This window comes from Argopecten irradians, chromosome 3 (assembly GCF_041381155.1).
Source record: "Argopecten irradians isolate NY chromosome 3, Ai_NY, whole genome shotgun sequence".
NCBI lineage: Eukaryota > Metazoa > Mollusca > Bivalvia > Pectinida > Pectinidae > Argopecten > Argopecten irradians.
This window is the reverse complement of record NC_091136.1, coordinates 13,407,302-13,434,605: the sequence shown is the minus strand read 5'-3', so window position 1 is coordinate 13,434,605 and position 27,304 is coordinate 13,407,302. Positions and strand designations below refer to the sequence as shown.

The 27,304-nt window shown below is 35.0% G+C and overlaps 1 protein-coding gene across 1 annotated transcript; it reads left to right on the top strand.

The window, feature by feature from the left end:
• Positions 1–25,650: 25,650 nt before the first annotated feature.
• On the top strand, positions 25,651–27,069 carry LOC138319927 (beta-1,3-galactosyltransferase brn-like). Its single transcript, XM_069263040.1, has one exon. The coding sequence runs from the start codon at positions 25,793–25,795 to the stop codon at positions 27,056–27,058; it is 1,266 nt and encodes a 421-aa protein (XP_069119141.1). The 5' UTR covers positions 25,651–25,792; the 3' UTR covers positions 27,059–27,069.
• The last annotated feature ends 235 nt before the right edge of the window (positions 27,070–27,304 follow it).

Sequence of the window (27,304 nt, the reverse complement as noted above, 5' to 3'; positions counted from 1 at the left end):
TGATGTACTTTGTTGCCAGTATAGAGGCCAAACTTAACTGGTGAACTAATACGATTAGTACGATATACGATAAAATTTAATTCCTATTGTCAGAAACAATTATACATATATGTTTCTGATTAAATACATGTTTAGTTTTAAGAAGTATTCGTCAAATATTTAAAATAAAATTATAAATAGTATACACGTGTCAATTTTCAGTTGTTTTTATTCATGCTAAAGATATATAATTCGTAATATATAAATGCGTATTTTCGAGTGTTCGTGGGTCTTTTTGTGATATTTGGGTAGCCATGAAAATGGCTTTTTTTATAAAGGATTGGCTGATTATAAGATCAAGCTCTCATGTGTCTGATGGCCCGGTCAATGCTGTTGGAGAAAGCAACTTCCGCCGACGGTTTCAGGTGTGTACCATCAACAAGTCTCTGTCGCGTTGCCAAATGATGTCAGGGTGTTGTTTCTTCATCATTCTGTTGATAAGTGATGCGGTCTTGTTGAATTTGCGATCGTGTCTCGGAAAAAGCTCGCCGAACATCACCACTTCTACACCCTGGGCGATAAACAGTTGATGGATTTCTTGAAGAAGTCCAATTGTACGGGCCGTTGACTGGTCAGCGATGTCATTTTCGCCTATCTGTACAAAGACGGTGTGATAGATGGAAAAATCTTCGGCTAGTACGATGTCTCTCAGCTGTCGAAGCTTCAAACCACCTCGTCCGAAGGCATGGAATGACCAATTTGGTAGTGGTATTTCTTCTTTTCTCCATCGGGCGATGAGGCGTCTGATAAAGCTGTGACCGAGGATGCAGGTCTTCTTGGTGTCGCTGGACAGGTATCGGTAGGTTGCTTCTTGAAAGGTATTCATGTTGTATGATACTATAAGGATTGTGTGAGGGAGTATTTATAGCCTTGGCCACTGATATTTTTTGTCGGAATGACAAAGACTATAAAATCAAAACAAGATTCCGGCAATTAAGAAGTTTAATTGGTCATTAAAAAGATCACTCTTTTTCACAATTGTTTTTTTTATTTGATATTACATAATTACATGTTTGACTTAAATAAACAATTGTGATATACTGTCTTTGCTAATTAGTCAGTGTTATGGTAAAGGTTTTTACTACTACCCTAATTACGAGGCCATGCCCAGGCCTATGTTATTACAACGAAGCGAACTTAGCTTGGTCATGTATGATTTATTTTGTGTCGTCAAAGAGAGGTACTCTGGATACGACCATAAGGAGAGTAGTATAGGGAGCTGTATTCATCGATTGGTTAAATGATAAAACGTGTATATTTCTTCATATTCCAGTTTACACATAATGGTAGTGAGGTTTCAACGAATTTTTTAAAATTAGTATTTCTTTGTCGATTAACTTATTGAATCTGAAACTTAACGACATACATTATTTTTTTATACGTTTCTGATTCAGTATGCATTTTTTATACTCGTGACGTCGTTACACCTAAAAATATCTTTAAAGGTTTTTTTTCCTAATATTACTATCACTGGACAATATTAAAAACGTCTTTAAAAGCAACTGGTTAGCTGGGGATATTTGTTAGATCTATGTACAACTCGTTATAGGAAATGACATCGGGATATACCGGTGTCTGTGTTAATCATCATATCTTATTTCTAAAAAAGAGACACAAAAGTGAAAATAATATTGGTTTGAATAAATATCCTGATGAACCGTCATGGCACGAATCGAATAAAGCACTAATAAGAAGGTCACATAATAACAGAATTTTCATACAATTTTCAGTTTAAGAGCACACCTTTCGAAACCCAGTTACTGGGAGTTATCATAGCTGGCATGTTATTTATTACACCATAAAATACACATTAACATGGAATATTGTGTCAACACAAACCGACCAACGGCTAGCAATTTTTTCAATGCTATATTTAGTGCGTGACGTAATCGATACACAACGTCACTATGTTAAACATAAAATATCATATGAACGATCACTGTGCTATACATTTGTTAAAAATTATATACTCAAAATGCTAATCAACGAAAGACAGAGACTAGATTGTCAGTGAAGTTCGGGAAGACCCTTTTTAACCCAGTACACTTTAATGGGGGTTTACAAAGAATGAACTTTACAAAAAAAAAAAAAAAAAAAAAAAAAAACTTATTGCCAGTATATGTTCTTCTCTCTCTGTCAGTTGAATTATATTACCTGTACATTTACTTATATGTTGTCGCCATAGATACACCTCTCAGGTGTACTGTGTACCGCACACGTGTCATCCGACTAATTAACTCCACAGATAACGGACGCCGTGGACAAATTTAGCTATATTGCTTGCCCTATTGGGGCCATCCTGACACCATGGGTAGGAGCTAGCTAGCGGTACCCTGCGGGGTTACGAAGGGGATGCGTATGCATTTTGGGGAGCTCGAAGTGAGAAAAATGGCCGACGATAGTTGTATACACTTTTTCAATGCGATCATATGTGTATGATTTTTAACACCAGAAACACAGTCATACAGCTACCTAATAATTTAATGAGACCATAGTATATATAGTTTCATATGTAGTGTATGTCTAATTTCTGTGAGCACTTTTTCACACCGCGGTCGCTTATAATAAGATGATAATATGATACTAAGGATTTTTTGTCTAAAATGCATCCTTGATGATATCAAGGACTTAAGTGAGGTGAAAAAGTCACGCTGGGTTTTGGGCAAGTACGACGTAGGAGCTTTTGCGTTTGTGTACTGACCGTGACGTTGGGCGACGACTGATTTTCCGTTGATATCCGCCGGCGCAGCCTTTGATGTAGCTTGTGGGTGCGAGGGGTTACCGTCTTACTTTCTGAAGCGTCATTTCATGAGTTGTCGTATTTTTTAACAAAAATTTAAGACATATCTTCTAAATCTTCCGTCCTTAAAGCAAGTACTAAACGTTGTGAAATTTTATTAACTTTACATTGGTGTTTCGTTGGACTCGATTTCCCGGTTCGTCTAGCGTTACGCGTGGTGTTTAGTAAGGTAAAGAGACAGTTCTCACTTATAAATCCTTGATGATACTTTTGACGATGTTGGGATACAAAATGGGGGTGGTTTCAGTACCAAGTATTTATGAATTGGCATATATAATACATTCACTTGACTTTATATATATAATCATTGACACACACGCCATATTGCAAGTCAGCAATTTTAGGAGATTCACGTAACAGTACATTCGGGTACTCGGTAATCTGTACACATTTACATTTTTATCATGATAAAATGGTGCGTTAGTCCGATAACTATTAGGCCTAAATCAAGTTCAAAAATTGTTAATAAAATACGGAACACGATTACATATATACAAGGATTTATAAGCATTTATAAATCCATGATATATTTAAAGGATTTGTGCAGTCAAAAATGATAATTTCAGTTTATGCTGGAAATGGCTTTATTAGACCGTGTAGAAACCTCTCCGTGCCGCGCGCGACCGGAATAACCTGTAAACCGCCGATATCGAGGTCAAATTTTCTAGCCCTAAACCGTGTGACGTCACAATAGTCCGTGGCTTATTGCTGTACTTTAACTGATGTGCTATCACTTACATCGACGGTCACAGGAAAAGCCGATCAAAGATTTTTTTTTATGATTACTTTTGAGTGAAGTTAATCGTACAATAACTTTGTCTCGAATATAAATAACTAAAAGAGTGAAATTCGATGTTTCAAATACTCTAATTTGTGCTCTAATAGCAGGTATCTTCGTGTAACTTAAATATAATAATAACTGGAGATATTAATTCTGATCTGTTGACACTTACTAAAACCTCTCATTTATCAAGGTTGCTAACAAAATATCAACTACATGATACAATTCAAGCACCAACCCGCATTACTAATAACTCTGCAACTGAAATTGATATATTTCTTACAAATAATTCTGATCTTATTACCTATAGTCAAATATTATCTCCCTTATGTAGTGATCATTGCCCAATTATAATACATGTTTCTTTCAAAACATTCAAACACAGATCCTATAAAAGAGTTATATATGATTTTAATAATGCAGAATGGGATACCATTAACAATGAACTACTACAATAGAATAGATTGGGACACCTTATTCATAAACTGCACCAATATAAATGACTCTTACTCTCATCTTATTAACACAATTAATGAAAAAACAAACAGGCACATTCCTCATAAATCTGTTACAATTCGTCCAAATGATAAACCCTGGATCACCTCAGATATAAAAATCAAGTTAAGACAAAAAAATAGAATACATAAAAGAGCTAAAACCCTCAATAGGGAACAAGACTGGTCAAATTTTCGATTAATCCGTAATGAAACTGTTAGTCTTATTAGGGAAGCTAAAGAAAACTATATCCAAAAATTACAAAATGAACTGTCTGATAAGTCAACCTCCTCAAAGAAATGGTGGAATATTGCCAAGTCAATAATTAAAATGAATAAATCTAACACAACCTCTAATCCTCTAAAAGTGAATGGTAAAATACTAACACATCCTCTTGATAAAGCTGAAGCACTGCACAATTTCTTTACTAACATCTCTATTCAGATATCACTGACACTAATCTTCCAGAATTACCTCCCTTATGCCCTTATGAAACTTTCTGAAATAAATATTACTGAACAAGATATCAAAGACCAATTTAACCTTTTAAGAATTAATAAGCCTGCTGGTCCAGACGGCATATTGCCAAGAGTAGTTAAAAACTTGTCGCCATCACTAATCTATCCTTTAAAATTACTATTTAATAAGACTTTATCATTGGGTGAAAATTCCAGACATCCTTAAGACAGCTAATGTTAATGCCCTATATAAAGGTAAAGGTGACATTAAATGACCTAAATAATTATATAGACCAATTGAAATTTTACTTCTATATTTATTATTAAAATGTTAGAAAAAAATAATTTTTAAATATACTTTTAATTATATCACTAGATATAACATGTTGAGTAAAAATCAATCTGGATTTCAACCCAAAGATTCTACTTCTAATCAACTTGTTGATATTTTTAATATTATTAGTTCTAATTTAGATAAGGGAAATGATGTGCGCTTTGTTTTCTGTGATATAAGTAAGGCATTTGACAGAGTTTGGCATTCAGGTCTTTTATATAAATTACAAAAATATGGTATAAAAGGTAAATTACTTGACTGGTTCAAAGCTTACTTATCTGACAGAAAACAAAGAGTAATCATTGATGACTATAAATCAAACTTGAAATCAGTACATGCAGGAGTACCTCAAGGGTCTGTTCTTGGTCCTTTTCTTGTTATAATATTCATAAATGACATCACAGATATATTACATCCAATATAAAAATTTTCTGCAGATGAGACTTCGTTTATTGTAATTGTAGTTGCATCTCGATTAATTCAGGTGTTTCGATCACTTACGACTTTACACCCTGGACTATCTCATAGAAAATGAGGCAACAGAATAGAAAGGTTTAATTAGTCATTTGATGTTACATCAAAGAACGTATAACGGTACTCTGTGGTTGACTGCTGTGGCTTTGATGTTAGGCGCGCTCTCTACTGTAGTCTTCAAGGAATCTTTCGCAGGCCTGTGATTGGTACTATTGTTTTCAGGCTGAGCTGCTCATTATACACTATGTAGATAGTCCAGAGGTGTAAAGATCGATAGTGATCGGAACCCTGGAGTATCGAGGATGTGATGTTGATGATGATGATCTTGAAACGCCAGCAGACACTCTTAATGATGATCTCACTTCTATTTCCTCTGGGGCTGATCAATGGCAAATTCTTTTAATCCTAATAAAACTGTCAGTTTTACCTTCTCACGGAAACAAGCAGGACCTACATCCCACTCTTATTTTTAATAACCAACCCGTATCTCAGCATGACTTTCACAAACACTTAGGGCTACATTTAATAGAAAAGGAACATGGTCAGAACACATATCAAATATCTATGAAAAAGCATCATCCAGACTCAATATATTAAGAACTCTTAAACATAAACTTGATAGAAACTCTTTAAAAACACTATATATATCTTATATTAGGCCAATTTTAGAATATGCTGATATTGTTTGGGATAATTGTACAAAAATGAGTCTGATCTTTTAGAATCTATTCAAATAGAAGCTATGAAAATTATTACTGGTTTAAGAAGAGGCACTTATCACCATGTTTCTTTACTCTGTAAACCCAACATGAAACAATTGCAGAATAGACGTATCGTCTCAACACAAATACTCATTAACTATATAAAATCGTAAACAAACCTTACACCTAATTATCTTATAATGATAATATTCATCCCTACATAGATACTAATAATAAATTATGCATTTAGAAAATGACAAGGTGTGAAATTCTTTAACTTTACCACAATCAAGGACTAACTCAACTAGAAAAAATAGCTTTTTCCTGCATCTTCATGAAACTTTGGACATTCACAAGATACACTTCTATGAGAGGAATCATCTTTTTATTTCTTCCTTTAAATTATAATTTAATAATTATCCTTTTCCATCTATAATCTCACACATATTTATGAATTGTAAACCAAGAAATTTAAATATCCTTTTATGCCAATTGCGCAATAATGCCAGTGACTTAAATTATGACAAATTCTCCGATCATTTGACAGATGATGGTTCATGCTTATGTGGTGCTCCAACTGAAAATTCTGAACATTATTTTTTTTTATTGTACTCATTTTTTCTGATTTTAGACATCACATAATCTCTATTTCTAATCTTTTTGGGTTTTGTTAATATTGAAATTCTGTTGTATGGGTCTAATTGATTTTTCTAATGATATTAATGAAATGATACTACTTCATACAAGTAATTAATATAAAAAAAACTAAGAGATTTCAATTGTACAAATAGATTTTATAGAAATATTAAAATATATGCATGTATTGATTATATTGAAGGCCGTTATGAGAGGGTGTGTATGTGTGTGTGGATGTGATATGTATAAATTAATTAATTTGTTTTCTATAAATAATATTGCCTATTTATTACTTATTCATTTAAAATATATTTACTTATTTGTCTATCTGTTGTAAATATTTATTTTCTTTTCTATGGCCCGCTTGGGTATGCTCCTAATATTCTTTTTTCTTTTCATTTCTACTGATACAACACTATTTATATCTATTTATTAGTTAAATAAACCGGATTTCTGGAGAGGACCTATATAGGCTTTGCCTGTTGTCCAATCCATTTGGCATTACATTAATATATTATCTTTCTCTATGATTCATGTATATCTTGTATTTGTTAATAAAATATTTGAAATGAAAAAATCTTCGTGTAATTATGAAAGAAAATCCACACAGAAATAAAAGTTTCCGATTTTTTTGTCGAGGAGTTCAGCAACGAATACGCTTTAATTAAATAAAATTTTCCTGTAGCCTGTATCTTTGATACATTGTGAATTGCAAAGTTTGTGACTGTAGAATGAAATTTTACGTAACAATTGAAGAAATTCTTGATTAAAGCATCAAGGATATGATGCTTGACATACGTACACACCGATGATTTATCATTACAAACATTGTGTTGTGTGTTGCTAACCGAATAAAACGAGATACATTTATTACAATACCGTAAAACGTTTCAACATGTGGTAGAAAGAATTAACTTTCGATATTATAAAAGATCTAAATATTGAGATATTAAACAAAACAAACTATTTTTTTAGACCGTGCGGTCGCTTTCAATTTTTAATCGATATACTAGTAGATACACCGACATTATAGATACATGTATATAATTAGCCATGCCTTTGGTTTGATGGTTATGTAATACCTTGACCAGGATGTTATTTACCTGTACACAACGCCATTCATCGAACTCACCTGTAATTACCTGGCCGCGGGCAATTTGCTATTCGGTGGACTATATCGGGTATTTGCTATTGTCTTACTGTCAATCAGGTTAGGACATCCGTTAATTGGATTGTGATTTGAATTATGGAAACCCCGTACATCTATGCTCTAGGTTTTTTTTATTGTCACCTCCATTTTTAGAATGAAGATGTAAAAGCAAATGGAAATAAAATATACCTGATCATACCTAGGAATACATATTACATGCACATATATATATATATGTCGTACGCAGGTAAAACAAAAATGGAAGGTGTCTTATTCAGAAACAAAAATGGTTCTAAGAACTAGTTCAACTAAAGGTTTAACCTTAAAAATTATTCCAGTCTAGACATCGTGGCATATAGCAATCTTCAGTAATTTCTAAGGTATTAGTAAAAATTCTAAGCATGTATTTTCACCGTTTCGAATCTTAATGTACATGTATAGTCATACAAGAAGGACATTATCACACTAAATATAAAAAAGATACAAGATATTATATCTATTTTTAATGCCTGTGAACACTGTATGTGGTTACTTTTTGGATTATACGATAAATGTTCATATATCATACTATTAAATCTCGGTATGATATACAAAACGGTCGACAATGAATATACTATTAAGGATTTAGTATAATTTTGAAATAATGAATTTAAATCTACACCTTAAATATAGGAACATATATCAGAAATACCATTGATGTATTTCTGCTTTTTAGTAAACGTTATGGATAAAGTTTCAAAGGCAACAATATAGATATACATATTATTTTCGGTATAAGTTCGGTACTGTAACTCCAATATCACATAACTGATAACCGTCCACATTTTATTTTTACTCAAAAACGGTGCCGTGTTTTCATCATACCATTATAGCAGAAGTTTGAATGAAATAAAAACACGGATTCTAGATATATTCATGCTAAATTTTGGGATTTTACTCGTAAAAAGATAGTGTTACATTATACTTTTTTTTTTATTCCACTGAAATTTACATCATATGCTTTCTAAATCTCAGTCCAGACTGATCCGAACATCATTTTGATATCGCTATCAAATTGGACTGATTATCTAATCTAAAGTTAAATATATGCTTGTTTGAATTTTTGAAGTGGTGTAAATGGAATGTTTTGAAACTGAAAATATCTACATCATAAAGCTAGAATAACCATTTACTCGAAAAACTCAAATTGTAGATCTAACGTATACGTATATATGCTGTATACATGTATAGTACTAGGCTTACCTTGCGTCACGGCTCGGCGCGCCCGCTCGATGTAAGCGACGAAATGTGTTAATATAAAACGCAGAAACATTGAATATAAACGGAGAAACATTGAATATAAACGCAGAAATAAATAAATACTGGAATTACATGCAACAAAGTAATCAAATATTACCAGAATATGATATCAGTCGTTTTATGTATATCAAATCAATTCAGCAAACCTGAAAAGCAGATCATTATGTATAACACTTAATCAGCATTTTACAATTAAAGGCAACAGCAAAATATCTTTCAAAACGTCTGTAAATAACAAATATTTATTTATTTTATGGAAAACGATCTTATTTTAATATCGTCAACAATTCAAATTTGTGAGAAGAATATACATACATGTAATTGCACATAATCAAACACATAATTTGTTTGTCATAGTTAATCCCCGTGTATATACACATATTTTACACATAACCTAGACAGTTATTCATTTGTTACCGCTTGACAGTTATTCATTTGTTACCGCTCGTATCGGAACTCTTCCGAAAAAAGGTGCAAAATGCATAGCTCAAATGACGAGACGCGGGAAAGTAAACAACAAAAGATAGGAGAATAGGATAATGAGGATATATGTATTTTTAAAGGGGAAAAGAGAATTGTAAAAACATAAATATTTTACATGTACAATCGGCTGGCGGCTGTACGTACTGTAAGTCTCGTTTCAACAAGGTAAAGTTTACCTGTGTAAGCCGTGTGCTCGGCCGTCACGGCTCGGCGCGCCCGCTAATAAGTAAAAAATTGGTAATAATAGACAATATCTCCTGGCTGGCACTCAATCTCTTACAAAATACATACATTTTAGAGAACAAGAAATGTTTAAACAGTTTTTTACAGAGAAAAAAAAACCTACTGCTAAAATAAAGTTAAAAATAACCAGAATTTATTTAATATGGATTATATCGTTTCATAATGACATTAGCATCAAAGATTTGAAAATATCATGTACTTTATACATGTACATCACGAATAATCATGTAAAAGTCTCTGCTACCCCCATTTTATCAATAAGAAACTGTTTTTCCTCGTGTAGATAAAAAAAAATGTCAAAAATATAGACAATATTGGTCTGACCGAATACTCAATCCATAACAAAACATACATTTCTCTGTTTTTGTGCAATTCTTTTAGTGATATTGAGCATTTTGCTAGAGAATATACCTTAAAAATAATAAGTCAATTACCTCCCTTTATCCAATCCCAATGAAAACTGTTCATGTGAACATTTAAAGAATATAAAGTTTTTAATTTAAAACCCACGTACCCTTTTACAAGTAAGTCAGTTGTCATTTTCAACCCTTGATGGTATACATGCATCTGATCATACTTACATAAGATATTTAACAATATAATGCTTTAATCAAGAAATGCCTTGGAAATGTATAATGCTAATTGGAATTTCATGTTCGGCAATTAGAGTAATGGGTTATATTAGGTGCCAATCTTTCTAATTATCATAACATTTATGAGACCTTTTATGAGAACTCTATTCGTGGGGCCACGGTGGCCTAATGGTAAAAATGTCCCGACATATTACCACAAGCCGACCACCTCTGGGTCACAAGTTCAAATCCTATGTGGAGAATTTGCCAGGTACTGACAACTGGTCGGTGATTTTTCTCCAGGTTCTCCGGCTTTTCTCGGCCATCAAACCTGGCACGTCCTTAAATGATCCTGGCTGTTAATAGGACGTTAAACTAATGAAAAAAGAGAACTCTATTCTACATCCGAATTGGAACACATATGGTACCTCCGAATTGTGAACACATATGGTACCAGGTAATTAAATTATTTTAAATCCTTGATACTGCTGAAGGATATGAAATCAGTTTAATAAATCATCACATTAAAGGATCTATTTGTAGCTTTTATATATACGCAGAAATGAATTACTTGGTACATATCTTTCATGCTTTTCTTTTGTTTTATTAATCATATTTAATTTTTATATTGAGGAAGATTACCTATATATATATATATAAAGGTACTGGTATTTAAAATAGCTACCGTTTCGAAGGTTATTCATCACAGATGAAAAAGATGTCAACAACAAGCAAATCATAATTACCTAATACCTAAGTCTATACACTTAACCGAAATGGCTTTTCAAGTTATCAATTTAAAAAAAAAATTAAAAAAATTATTAGAAAAAATTTTGAAAAACATTTTCTCAAATTCAAAAATGTATGATTTCCTAAAGCTAATACAGGCTGTTACAAGTTTGACATTCACTAATGTATAGTGAGTGTTATAATAGGTCTCCTTTTTACCTTGAGGATACGAATGCATATTACAAGTTTGACAATTCACTACTGTATAGTGAGTGTTATAACTAGTCATTATCACTCTCCTTTTACCTTAAATACCGGAACATGTAATTGATCAAATTTAATATATAAAAAAAAAAAAAAATTATTTTGAAGATATTTAAAAAAACACCAGAAACAAGTTTGACTGTTGTGAGTATTTTGGAAATACTGTATAAAATGTCAAAATAAAATCCTTAAAGGCTCGTGGTATTTCAAATTTTAGTAAATTTAAGTTTAATAAATTTCAAATGATGTAGCCATGAGTGTAAGATTATATTTATCACATAACTAGTATTAATCGAAACATAGTCAAAACTCCAGTGATTCTGACAGGACAGTGGCGTAGGAAGATGAAACGTAATGGGGGGGAGGGGGGGCAAAGGTCCTCAATATTTCATAACACCCGCGCCCCGCACCCACAGGAGATACTCGATATACTTTTTTCATATATCATTACATATAATCATTGTACACATCTATAGACAGTGGCGTCGCTAGCAGGAAATTAATTTGGGGGTCGGGGGGTCTCCCCCGGCAAAAAGTTTTATTATTTAGAATGGCAGAGATGAGTTTTACGATGCATTTCGTTGAATTTGCAAGCACCTTAGACGCAAGATTTTCGTGTTTGGAGGGTCCGAGGGTTTTCCCAGGGAAAAAAAATTACGATTTAGAATGGATGAGATGAGTTTTACAATGTATTTTGTTGAATTTGCGAGCGCCGTAGGCACGAGATATTGGTGTTTGAGGGGGTCCAGGGGTCTCCCCGGGGAAAAAGTTTTACTATTTAGAATGGCTGAGATGAGTTTTACGATGCATTTTGTTGACTTTGCCGAAGGCGCGAGATTATGGCTTTTGTGGGGTCCGGGGGTCTTCCCGTGAGAAAAAATATTACGATTTTGTATTTTGATGATTTTTAAGCGTTCTTAACATGATAATTTTTTGATTTAAAGTTACCTGCATTTAGAAACGATAATTGTGAGTGTCATCTTACCATTATGCAACCCAGCTCGATCTGAACATACCGGATTCACACCATCGGCACATTGTTGTTTAACTCAAAATAATAATCAACTGATTGTCTTGCTAAGACATATAAACAAATAAATCTTTTAAGAAGCATTTTTTGAAATAGTATAATCCCTTGATGGACATTTTTTGTCTTGTTCGTGTGCATTGAATTTTCATTATTAAAGGTTTGAACATTACATGCTTGAACGTTTTAGGAAACGCGCCGCGCAGCGAAACCTTTTCTGAAAAGTTCAAAAATGTGTAGGAGGACCCTTTTTTCTTTCAAATGTGCATTTTTAGAACATTTCACTCGGCGAAAATGGGGGGGGGGGGGGGGACATGTTTGCCCCCCCCCCCCCCCCCCCCCCCCCCCCCGGTTTCCTACGCCCCTGTAGGAAAAAAGGGCATCCATGGTGCTTAGTTTGAAGCGCACCTTGACCTCAATAAATGACCACCAGATCAGAGTCCAGGGGCACCAAGAAGATATCAACAACTTCCTTTACAAGGAAAAATCTTACAAATTTTCTTGAGCATTGTTTATTTAATTCTAGACCTATTGAATCCTTGAGAGAATAGCCAGGGCTTAAGCTCTTGGTAAAAATTGGGATTACTTTGTTTAGTTTCAATTCTGTTTTATGTAAGAGTGGCGAAATCAGGCTTGGATTCGACGTGTCAACCGAGATAATCATACAACATTACAGACATTAATATCTACGACGCCACAATAACGTTCGTCTTACAACATTTATGACATGACCGTATATAACATTGCTAAATGGGTCAGAGTGATATATATTTTTCTGGTTTGTTTTCTTTAGTTGTCCAATATTCAGATTACTTAAAGACGTTTCGGTACGTTCTGAAAGTCATTTCGCCATGTTCACTTTATGATACCGAAAAGACTTCCGCATGTACCGAAATGACATGTAACGAAGCTACGTTACATGATGTGAGCCTACGCACTACCGAAACGATATGTTCATCGGCTTTATGTTAACTACAAGCAATTTAAGCATAGCTCAAACACATATATTATGAATACATATATCACAAACGGCAATCTGGCCTCAAAGTCCGGTACAGTTTGTCCATTTGACGTGCTGTAACCACGATTACAACACACTGACATGGTTCTGTCTGTCAACCCGCGACGTCACTCGCGATGATGATACATAAAACACGATTTCAGGTCATTTTTTGTCTTTGTTATTATGGCAGTATTTTCTGTATCTACCAAAAGGGTAAAGAAAAAGAAACATTTTGGTCTTTGGATTATCAAAATTGGTTGACAACTTTTTGAGTTATTGAGATTTTTGTTCCGAATTATTTGAGGTTTCTCTGACAAGGGCTTGCTATATGAACTATATAAACAAATGACACAAAAAATGGCACCGGGCATCGATGATAAATATAACGTTATGCAGCATAACAGAAAACCTATTCATCCAAATCACTAGCTGTTTGCTGTATGTATTCATAAAACATAATATCTAAGTGATGGACGAATTCCCAGCATGCATTTCTTGCGGCCGCCATCTTGAAATTTAAAATGGCCGCCTAAAAATCCAGAAAATAGAGAAAATCCAACATAGCAGACAAACTATCCATCCAAATCACTAGCTGTTTGCTGTATGAATTCATATAACATATTATCTAAGTGATGGACTAATTCCCAGCATGTATTTCTTGTGGTGACTATCATGCAATTCAAAATGGCCACCAAAAAAAATCCAGAAAATTAAGGAAATCGTGTTTTAAAAAGTTACAAAACAAATATCTTCAGCATTGTCAGGATCATTTTTATTGGGATAGATGAAGATTGACAATATATATACATTTAGTGTGTTGAATTTGACACTGAATTAATCACAAATGTCATTCGTAATGCATTTCAAAATGGCCGCCATGAAAATATTTCAAGATATTTGACGAGAAGTTGACGGGAAAATACTGGATAATTCAAATTTCTTTTTTCATATATTCACATTAACAATATAATTCAATAGAATCATGGACATGCATAGTCATTATGATGTATAATATGTGTAGTAACTAACTATTGCATAATATGAAGTAGTATCTAAACTGTCTGTATCTAAATCTATCTGTTCATTAGTGTATAAAGTTCAGTTATCTAGTTTAATACAATTATCCAATGTGTGTCTCTTCGTAATGAGCAAGTCTAGTACACTGTACAGTACTCTCCTCACTTCAATGACTTAATTAGGTAACAACTACATGTAATTATTCTAACACCAGAAGATCACCTCGCTTGATGTCTAACAACAAGTCGAAAATGAACTCGTCTTCTGGGGATTCATTGTACACAACTACATATTTTGTCTTTATTGAAGGTAATTTCTTCTGGTGTATTGACATGACCTTTGCTTCGTACCACTCCGAACCATCATCAGTTTTACAATTATGTTTTACAGATTTTCCCACCATCTTTTCAGGACACTCCTCGTATAGTGGCAATAAACTTTTCTGCTGTTCAATCACCCTTTTTTGTCTTGCCTGAAATATTTTTTGATTTAACCGATTCTCTCACTGACTCCACATGACACTTTATCTCGGAAAGAGGTTTGATAACCAAGTTATCCTGAGAAGATGTAGCATTTTGGTTGTTTGTATTTATAATTTCTTTCAAATTCTGTAGAAGTTCAGACTCTGTGTACTGTTTGCCTTTTTTTTGATTTTTGGAATAATTCTCGGGGACGCTTGCTGTTCAGAACCCCTTTCTGAAATTTTATTTGTGTTATTATGGCCTTGGAAACTTTCCCTCCATTGTCTCTCAGTTCTGTTATTTTCCTGTCAACCACATCAATGTCTGACCAGACTCCACCTAATTTCACAAGCTCATTCGTCAGGTCCGAAATAACCACTCTATGTTTTTCATCTTTTTCGTCTTTTTTTCTGCTGCCTGTCTTTTAATTTGGCCAACTTTTGTTCTTTGATTTTCAATTTTTTATTCTCAAATATTTTTTTTCAGCTCGGGAGCCTTTGATCTTGCTGAATCTAGAACTTCACACCTCTTTTCGTCTGTCAAATTGTCAAGCCATTTGGTGGTCTTGTTGTTCGACCACAGAATGATCGATTCTAGACAGACAGTGCTACTGGCAGGCTTCATTCGCAACAAAGCATCTAAACATCCAAAGTCTCTTTCAGATATAGTGTTTGTCTTCGGTACGGATGATGCTTGCTTCTTCAAATCTTCATCACAGTTGTCTTGGTGGTATTTTCTGCCAGATAACTGATCCTTAGCTTGCCTGTCCAGAATGACCATTATGGCATTGATGATAATTTCTAATGACATTTGCGTCAAGGTGTCAAGTTCCGGATCCGCACTTTCAGCGAAAAGTGCCTCGTATAACCTATCTTTATGAACGACAATGTCTGTGAACAAGATATCACCTTCCAAAATAGGAGATGCGTCATTCGCCCATTTTTCCATTTTACCTAATGCCTTCTCAAGGTATGGGTTCAGAGAAAGAATTGACCCTTCGGATTCGAACAGCCTCCACATTGGCCCAGTGATAATCTTGTCCACAATGCCTAATGCACGGACTTCTGCAATGTAGAGTTTTTCGTTAACATCAAATTCGATAGATTTCAACAAATCATTAGGGGTGAGCCATTGATTTAAAAAGTCCCTGATATGGTTAAGATGGTAAAAGACAGCTGCACTATCATAATACAGAATATTGAATCGATTTGATCTGTAGGTGACTATGTTGTTTTTTTCATCTTTTTCATCTAGAAAAGACTCCCAGTAGGACGCGACACCAGCCTTCTCGGAACCATGGGGAGTGAGCGCTTTTGCACAAGTCCTGACGAGGCGAGCAGCACCAGACTCTGACCCAGCAAAGCTGTGAGGGTTACGTCCCGCATCAATGATGTTGTGCTCAAACATTTTCAGTGCTTTGTCAGATTCTGATGCAAAATTCACAATAAGATGCATTTTGCAGAAAAAATGTCCCATGGTACCCAGATGAGCGCGTGTCACGTCGTCCAGGGAATCCCAGTTTCTCAATTGCTTTTGGGAGCAAATTAATTCGCATTTCCGAGATGAGAGAGTTCAATATTGGATTGATAGAACCTTGATCCGACATAGTGTTCATAATTGAAGATACAAGACTGGCGACTCTGTCTCCTTTCTCTTCCTCTTCTGTTGAAACTGACGTTGCCAATTCTTCAATAGTATTTTTGAAACTTTCAAAGATGGTTCTACTGTCGGAACCGCCAACTTCCGTCATGCCAATGCTATAGTTCTGTCCCTCCCCAGTTGTTATTTGATAAGATTGATAGTGTTTAAAAAATTTGCTTGTTGCATCTGAATGCAGTGTATTGCCAACAAATTGTTCAGGGGAACTCTGTTGAAGCATTGCCTGGACAATTTGTTGATGAGCCACTGCCTTCGCTTCTACATATAATCTGGATCGAACAGCCATGCTGGGCAGTCGATCAGGCAATTTTCCAGTTAAATTGTTAAGAACAGTTTCGATCACCTTGTTCACCTTGCTCAAACTGGCATTGCACTCTGTGAGGAGAGACATAACCGTCTTTCTCACTTCATTAATGTACTTGCCAATTTCGAAAGTTTTGATATTGTTCGATTGGAGCACTTCATTGACCTCTTCCAATTGTTTTTTATTCTTTCCTCGTGGTCTCTTATTTTTTCTTTCAACCGATTAATTTCAGTTTCATTGGTGAATATGTAGTTACATTTTTGACTAGTTACTTTAAGGGCACTGATTTTCTTCTGTAGACTGTGTTTTGAGATCTTCAGTTGTTTGATTTGTTCTTCGGCTTCCTTCAAGGATTGTTGATCTATCTCTCGTTTCTCCTTCTCGTCTGTTAATTGTTGGTTGAGTTCATCGAGCTGTTGTTGTTTTTCAGTGGTAAGTTCGTTGATTTCTTGTTGTTTGGCAATATTTTTTAACTTTAACCTTTTGTGTCTTTTATTAACATTCCTAGTGTTATATTTGGACAGTTCCTCTTTGGCATTTTGAAGCTGATTTGTTGTTTCATTTAAAGATGTGGATAACTGGTCATATTGGCCTTGTAGTTTTGTTGTTTATCTTTCTAATATTTCTTTTTCATCGGCATGTTTCTCTATTGCATTACTGATTTTTTTTGTACTGTTTTCATGACTCCCAAACTTGTATTCAACTTGTGTTCCAAAAAATTAATTTCCTCCAATAAATTTGTCAAATCATCATTGCTGTATTCTAATTGTCTCTTTAGTTGCCGATTTTTCTTGACGACATCTGACACTTTATTTTGTATTTTGCTTATAACAGTTTGCTGTGATGTTGAGATTTCTGAAATATTAAGCCCGTACCACAGGGGTGCCTGAAATAGTTTGGTCGAAAATTCTTGAAGTTTTCCCTGTTGTCGTTTCCTAGATAGTTCTTTCATTTTATTGATCGTGACTTGCACTTTTTTTCTGAGGCTTTCGTTATTTGTTTTCTTAAAGTCTTCATCATCCCCCATTAGTATACAGATTGAGTCCGCGACTTCCGAAAAACTGTTTGAAAACTGAGAAATTTCTCCAACAATTCCATTGGTTAGTTTTATCTTTTTTGTTAATTTTGCCGAAATGTCAAATACTGTAATTCCCTCGGCGTCGCAGAACGGGCCGAGTGATAGCGTAGATCTGAAGAAAAAAAAATAAATGAAATAATTTGAAAAAATCTAAAATAAAATTAATTTGTGAAATACACTGAAAAAGAAAATAAAAATGGACAACTGAAATGGAGAAAAAACTGAGACATTTAAAATATTTTCATTTTACATTTAAATGTCCCTAATAAAAACCCAAGAAATTAAAAAAATAAATAAATAAATATATGGAAAGAAAAAAAGAAAAGAATTGAAAATAACAAAACATGATGCCTGGATTAAGAAAACTACCTATATGAGTGGACACGTGAGTTGATCTCCATGTGTGTTTTGTGTTCGCTCGGTTTTGAGGGTGGCCCATACTTAGTTAGGTACACCTTGTCTTCAATATTCTTATGACACGAAAATGAAAACATCTGAATCGTAATGAAATTTGAATACATGATTTTAATTTTCTATGTGATTTTGACATTTTGTCAACTTTCACTCATAACAACCTATAGTCCAGGTCCCTAACACACTCTATCTCTTCTTCATGCTGGGCTTGTACTCGGACCAGCATACTGCATTCCTGGTAAGACTTGCCCCTTTTTGTTTTCAATTCCGATTTTATTTTAAAGAAAATATTTCCCCTGGTGCGCGAGTCTTTTCTCCAAGATAGGATAAATAAATCTGGCATTTAGTTTGTCTACATGCCCCACTTTCCTGTCTGAATCAACTTCTTTCACTGCGACAGCTTTTGGGTCATGGAAATTATTCGGTTCCCTCTCGAGTCGGTACACCCCACCCAGGGGCAAGGATTCGGGTCCATAGAATCGCATCCCCACTACGGTCAGATTGTCCACAACAACGTTAATAAGTCTGTGAAAAAAGTAACTAAATATAACAACAAAATAAAATAAATAAAATAAATCGAGAGGGAGAAAACAAGAACAAAATAGATAATCAGATACAGAGATACATAATTTCATAAATAGTAAAATGAAAAAAGACTTCGTCAACTTGATTCCAAAAGTCAAATCAAATTTTGAAAAAAAAATTAAATAAGAGTACCCAAAATCAAGGAATATGATATTGATACAAATTAATTTAATTAAATAAAACTATAATCTACTGCATTTGTATAAATGAAAACCAAATAAAATACTATTTTATCATAAAAAAAAACAAAAAGCAAAAAAGCAAAATGAAAATTCAAGCTGACAATGCTTGCCCGATTTTTACTACGTACGAGTGTGTAGTGTGTGAAAAAAAATGAGCTGACGGGTACCACATTTCAAAAAATGTTTCCGCATGGAAAACATCGTCACAAAAATGTGATTTATATGTCAAAATGTTCAGAAAGGTCTAAATTTTCTATTTCCAAGCACGCACAAAATTTGTACAATGAAGAAATGATGGAAAAAGCACTTTGAAACACTTACTTGCCAGCCATTTCGGTACTACTTGGAATATCGGGAACGCGCGCACTCGACCGTGAAGAGTGAAATCCCGACTTCTTCCTTATATGGATATTGACCCCTAGCAAAAGGTTAATATGTGCGGGAAACCGACCAATCGTAACCCACTTTTCCATCACGCCCACTCCGACCTGTGCCGGAAAAAGACGAGGCCACGGAGAAAGTTCCCACGCTGGTCGGCTCGCTTCAAATGGTATTTTCGTTGTTTTTTTCGTTGTAAACAGCAAATCAGAGTTGAACTACACCAAGGAAGATATCTTATTGTTCAATTCAGTCTTTTATTTCATTGAATAGATTAGTATACAAACAGAAATAGACGTGCAAAGACCACCGAATCGATACGACTTGTCCAACTCGCATTTGTCAGCGGCGAAAACCACGTGACCTGAAATCGCTACAGACTGTAAACAGTACGTACCTAACGTTGTATTTGCAGGCCTACAAAAACAATCAAATATATCTGATAATACTAATCTCAACCGAAAATGATATTGATGTCTATAACAAGTAATATGAACAATTACTTACCTGATAATGCCGGATTTAACTTGAACATCAAGGCGGCTTCAACGTTTTTACTCAACCGGATACAAACAATACACATTCCTTATAGGGGGCGCGATAGTCTGCGCCATGATTTTGTGCGTTCGACACCGTACAAACAGATTCATTTCACTGTTGCACTTGTTGGGCGCATTTTGTAACACAAATTTGATGATTTGTGCATACATTATTTACTCATTTCATAATGTTTAGTCACTTCTACAGAAAATTTCAAAAATATCACTTATTTTTAAATGGTACATTTGCCGGTCCAATCGTTCAGAATAGCTCCGAAGGAAGGCGCCTGGGACCCCGAAATATCTCGTCTGTTGTGGAAATTTACCAAGAACCTGCGAAATACCACCAATATTCAAGGCTGTATTGTGGCCGTTGTATGTAACATTTCCAAAAATCAGAAATACCGTTTTGTTCAGAAATGCAAGGACCTTTTATATGTAAAGTTCTAGCATGTCAGCTTTATTAGTTAATTTACTAGGACGAATTAAACAGAAACCAGTGGTCAAAATGTCGATTTAGGAGGTTTTACATCAAAATATCTCGTCATTTTGAATTTTCACAGCTAAGGTGATTACTTCAATCGATAGATCAAGCTTACATTCAAAATTTCAGCAAAAAATATCGTTGGGTTTCCTTATTACTCAAATCGCGAAAATAAACAGGTTGATAGGTTTATTTAGCCGTGTTAAACATTTCGTTCTAGAACGAAAACTCTGTTATAACAGAGTTGTCGTTCTTTCTCTTCATTTCATACCCATCATACCCCATACATACTAACCTAATATACTTACTCGTCATACCCATACATAATAACCTTATATACTTACCCGTCGTACCCATACATACTAATCTAATATACTTACCCGTCGTACCCCATACATACTAACCTAATATACTTACCCGTCATACTCCATACATACTAACCTGATAAACTTATCCGTCATACCCCATACATAATAACCTTATATACTTACCATCGTACCCCATACATAATAACCTAAAATATACTTACCCATTATACCCCATACATACTAACCTTAGATACTTACACAGCATACCCCATACATGCTAACCTAATATACATAATCGTCATACTCCATACATACTAACCTGATAAACTTACCCATCGTACCCCATACATACTTACCTAATTTACTTACTCGTCATACCCCATACATACTAACAAAATACACTTACCCGTCGTACCCTGTACATATTAACCTTATATATTTACCTGTCATAGCGCATACATACTAACCTAATATACTTACCCGTCATACCCCATACATACTAACCTAATATACTTACCTGTCATACCCCATACATACTTACCTAACATGTTACCTGTCATACCCCATACATACTAACCTAACATACATACCTGTCATACCCCATACATACTAACCTAATATACATACTTGTCATACCCCATACATACTAACCTAATATACATACCTGTCATACCGCATACATACTAACCTAATATACTTACCCGTCATACCCCATACATACTAACCTAATATACTTACCTGTCATACCCCATACATACTAACCTAATATACTTACCTGTCATACCCCATACATACTAACCTAATATACTTACCTGTCATACCCCATACATACTAACCTAACATACATACCTGTCATACCCCATACATACTAACCTAATATACATACTCGTCATAACCCCATACATACTACCCTAATATACATACCTGTCATACCCTATACAAACTAACCTAATATACTTACCCGTCGTACCCCATACATGCTTACCTAATTTACTTACCCGTCGTACCCCATACATGCTTACCTAATATACTTACCCGTCGTACCCCATACATGCTTACCTAATATACTTGCCCGTCGTTTCCCTTAACGTACTAAACGAATATACTTATCCGTCGTACCCTATACAAACTAACCTAATATACTTAACCGCATTTACCCCATATAGGCCAAGGGCTAGGAGGGTCTCACATGCCCCCCCCCCCCCCCCCCCAACCTCCGAACCAATATTTTTTCTGAACCATTATGACCCACTGATCACAAATCAAAATGTTAACATTGCATAAGTTGGGATGAACTTCCGGTTATGACGTCATCAAGATGGCCGCCATCTCGAATTTGACTAAAAATTGCCAAATAGACATAACATTGACATTTTTCAACCGAAGTAGGAAAATGAGGTATCAAAAGGACCACAATTGATCAACAAATATATATCAGGACCAAAAAATTGATATATGTAGCGATTTCTACGCAGGATTGAAAAAATCTGATATTAAGCTCAAAAATGGTGATTTTTCAGCAATTTTTTCATATTCGGCTTGACGCAGCAAAAATGTTTCCCAACTATTATTTCTAATAAGTTTTTTGACCACTTATCAATCAGTTTAAGCAACAAAAACAACAAAAACCAACAAAAACCAATGTTAACATCGTATAAAATCCGGTTATGACGTCATCAAAATGGCCACCATCTCGAATTTCACTGAAAAATGAAAAATAGTCAAAACATTGACATTTTTCGACTGAAGTAGACATATATGTAGTGATGTGAACGCAGGAAATGAAAAAAAACCGATTTTAAGCTCAAAAATGGTAATTTTTCAGCATTTTTTTTCTGTTTCCCAACAACAAATTATTATTCGTAATCAGTTATTTGACCTCTTATCAATCGGTTAAAGCAACAACAACAAAAAATATATAGAAATGCAAAAGAGAATTGTTGTTATATACCATCATTTGGTTCACAAAACATCACCGAATGCGGCATATGATTGTTATTTTTTCCAAACCGCTGACACTACAGTTTCCTGGTGTCTTGGCATTTCCTGAATATAACATTGGCTATTGACGATTTATATCTTAATAAATTTGAATTTAAAGTTGGCTGAATATCTAAGTGGGACTTCAAAATAATCCATGTTCATGTTCGAAATATTGTATACTAGTAGCCTCTCAAACTGAATTATTACAGCAAAACGCCAACTAATAGCTATTGGGTATCAAATCAAAATTCCGTGAATACCATGACACTTTTCGAAACGTTTTGTGTCTTTTAGAATAAACACATTCATTGTTTATTTCCTGTGTACTACAGTGTCACATATTTCTTTCACTAATTCTTAATGATAATAATTTTCGTTGTGCATGCCTTCTCGCCAAAGTGTCGTCTTCGACCTCGTTGACCTGACGTGACATCACGGTTTACCATCGTGGTTCTAACTTGTCAACCGTCCATGGTCAGAGTTAACATCAGAAACATCGGATTCAGGGATGTGGGAGCTCTTCCTCTTTTTCCAACCTAGTTTCACCTAGAATCACATATCGTAAATGATGTTCCAGACTTCCCCGGCATGATGGAAAAGACACCAGATCCACATTCTGCGGAGGGTTGAGTTGGTTCTCATTAATTCGAATGAAGCACAATTCCTCATTCTTGTGAATCTCAGTGACCATATGTGGCACAGGTGGATTCTTTGAGGTCATAATTGAGGTCTGCAGTGAAGTTCCACTCTTTGCCAAGTCTGGAAAGCACTGTAGAGAACCTTTTACTGGAGAATCTTCAATGGTCTCTTTACGCATACACCAGATGTGACACAACCAGCACCTTCAAGGAAATGGGAAAAGTCAGACCAATGACAAGCATTTAACATTTATGGCCTCATTAATGACCTCGATGGTATCACCTATGCCATTTATGGTTGCACGAGGGTCCACAAGATTAATGAATAGTACTTCATACGAATTATGGTGCTATGTGCTAAGGAGAACCAATTTCATCATTGGAAGTATGTGGATCTGTTGTAATTTCCATTATGCCAGAGAAGTCTGAAACAGCATATACGTACGATATGTTAGAATCTCAAAGAGATCCCACATCCATGAACCTGTTGTTCCTGATATGAACTCTGGCCATGGATGGGTCATAAAAGATGACAGGCTAGAACAACACTGGCAATGTAGTGTCACATTCAGCTCATCGACATCGAAGACGACGCTCTGACTTTCAACGAATTGGATACTGATATCTCGATTACTCTGATTCGGACTGCATGTGCCAGCTACCAGACATGCCGAGTCCCTTCAGTGGATTGTGCAGTGAGGCGAGAAAGGACGCACAATGATAATGGTTATCATTGAGAACCAGTGAAAGACATATGTGACACTGTAGTAACCATACGACATTTTGCTTATGCTATGCATAGAAAATTAACAATGAATCTGAAAGACACAAACGTTTTGGAAACTGTTAATGATATTAACGGAAACACAAGCTTAGCTTAGGTTACATTTGTTACGCTATCATTAGGCGTTGTGCTATAATAATTATTTTTGAGGCGCTGCTAATCTACACAATAGAGGGTATAACAATAATTCTTTTTTTTTTTTTTTTTTTTTGCATTCCTGTATATTTTTGTTGTTGTTGTTGTTGTTTTTACTGATTGATAGGAGTTTAAATAACTGATTACGAGTAATAATTTGTTGTTGGGAAACATTTCGCTGCGTCAAGACAAGTATGAAAAATTTGCTGAAAAATCACCATTCTTGAGCTTGAAATCTTATTTTTTCATTATTTGCGTACACATCACTACACATATTGAGTATTTGGCCCTGATATGTATTTGTTGTTCTATTGTGGTCATTTTGATACCTCATTTGTCTACTTCAGTTGAAAAATATCAGTGTTATGACTATTTTGCATTTTTCAGTGAAATTCGAGATGGTGGCCATCTTGATGACGTCATAACCGGAATTTATACGATGTTAACATTGGTTTTTGTTGTGTTTGTTGCTTAAACTGATTGATAAGAGGTCAAAAAACTTATTAGAAATAATAATTTGCTGTTGGGAAACATTTTTGCTGCGTCAAGCACAATATGAAAAAATTTGCTGAAAAATCACCATTTTTGAGCTTAATATTAGATTTTTTCATTTCCTACGTAGAAATCACTACATATATTGGGTTTTTTTTATTGGTCCTGGTATGTATTTGTTGTTCTATTGTGGTCATTTTGATACATCATTTGTCTACTTCGGTTGAAAAATGTCAATGTTATGACTATTTTTCCATTTTTATTCAAATTCGAGATGGCGGCCATCTTGATGACGTCATAACCGGAAGTTCATCCCAACTTATGCAATGTTAACATTTTGATTTGTGATCAGTGGGTCATAAGGGTTCAGAAAAATATTGGTTCGGAGGTTTTGGGGGGGTTGCATGTGGGACCCTCCTAGCCCATGCCCTACAAGGGAGACTTAAGGATGAACAAAGTCAGTTAGGAAGAAGAGAAAAGATAAGATCCTAAATTTAGTCGCCTTTCACGATCACGCAATAGGGGCAGTAGGTACAATTCTAACGCCCTACCTGCAGGGCAGCAGAGTTGAAAAGATTATACATGAATTATTAAGCATGACAGGATGGATGGATACAAATTTTCCTAAAAAGTTTTATTTCAAGTGACACTTGAGACAAATAATGTAAAAAATAACGTGACTTTTAGTGATTCCATTTTTATATCATGTTTTTCAGGTCTTTTGCGGACATCAGATATCGTCGTTGTACAGAAAAGCTGTGAAAGGATGCAAAAGTTTCAAATCAAAGAAGGACATAATCGGATCAACTGTAACAAAATAATAACGTAGTACGGACAGAACTACAAACATCAACGAAGCGATAATGCACATTAAGCGACTAAAGCGTGGTTTTAAAATTGTGTTGCTGCTATCATTTTTTTTTGTTTTAAATGAAATTTGGTATCTATATAGCCGTAATTTTACACTAGTAGTTCGTGTACATCAGGAACAATTCACGTTTACCACTCCACTCGTAATCAAGCAACGATCTTACATTACAAAACACATCGCCGCACACGACGGATTGAAAACAATAGGAACTGTAAAGACTGAGAACAGGAAACTTGAGGAGAAGACTGTCAAGCCGGTTAATTATTATGCTACTCAATTTCAGGTATTGAAAACAGAAGACACGAATAATAGTAAGGGGGAAAATCGCAATGCGCCGAAAAAGCATAAAGCAATTCCTTTCAAAGAGTTTCGATATCCACTGGAAGTCGACCTCCATAAATTAGTGGACGCCATTCTCGTGAATGGCACGGTAGCTGTCCAACCCATAAACATCTATCCTTTTTCATTCCTGGAGTCTATGGAGGAAATATGTGGCTCATCACAAAAGATATTCCTACTGTTTCTGATAAAATCAGCTCCAGGAAACTCGCAGAGAAGACGTGTTATAAGGGAAACGTGGGCTAATAGGACCTACTTCAACAGCCCTATAATCAGGCACGTGTTTCTGCTAGCAAAAACAAAGAACACATCAATATATGACAATAATATATTGGAAAAACGACAGAATCACGATATCGTAGAGATGTCTTTTATCGATGCTTATTATAACAACACCTACAAAACAATAGGAGGGATTAACTGGTGCGTGAAATATTGTTCTACGGCTAAGTTTGTGATGTTGGTGGACGATGATATGTATGTGGCTACTGATTACATATTAGATTACCTACAAGGATTGCCAGATAGTAGGACACTCTTTATGGGTCGGAAATGTCCAGATAGTCCACAACGAGAGACTAGTAAGAAATGGTATATGTCTTACGAGGAGTATCCTTACGACAAATACCCACCACTCCTTAGCGCTGGTGCCATCATCATGTCAATGGACTTTGTACAGCGACTCCAGATTGGGATTCAGTATACAAAACGGTTTAAGTTTGATGATGTCTTTCTGGCCATTGTTTCCCACAAACTAGGAGTACAACCAAAATGTCATGCAGGATTCCGCATTCTTCCTATTTCCTATAGAAATAAAATGTTTAAAAATGTGTTAGTCGCACATGGGTTCGGGAATTCAAGAAAATTAAGAATGGCGTGGGATATGCACAAAAGTAAAACTAACGGTAGTCTATCATAGTGATAGTTCGAATGGGATTTACATACAGTTCATTCCTATCGTGTTATTCCAGGGGTTCAGATCACTTACGATCTCTACACCCCTGGACTATCTCATAGTAAAATTGGAGGCAACAGAATAGAACAGGTAATTTAGTCATTTGATGTACATCAAAAGAGCCGTATAACGGTACACTGTGGTTGACTGTGTGGCTTAGATGTTAGGCGTCGCTCTCTCTATAGTTTTCAAAGGAAATCTTTGCTAGCC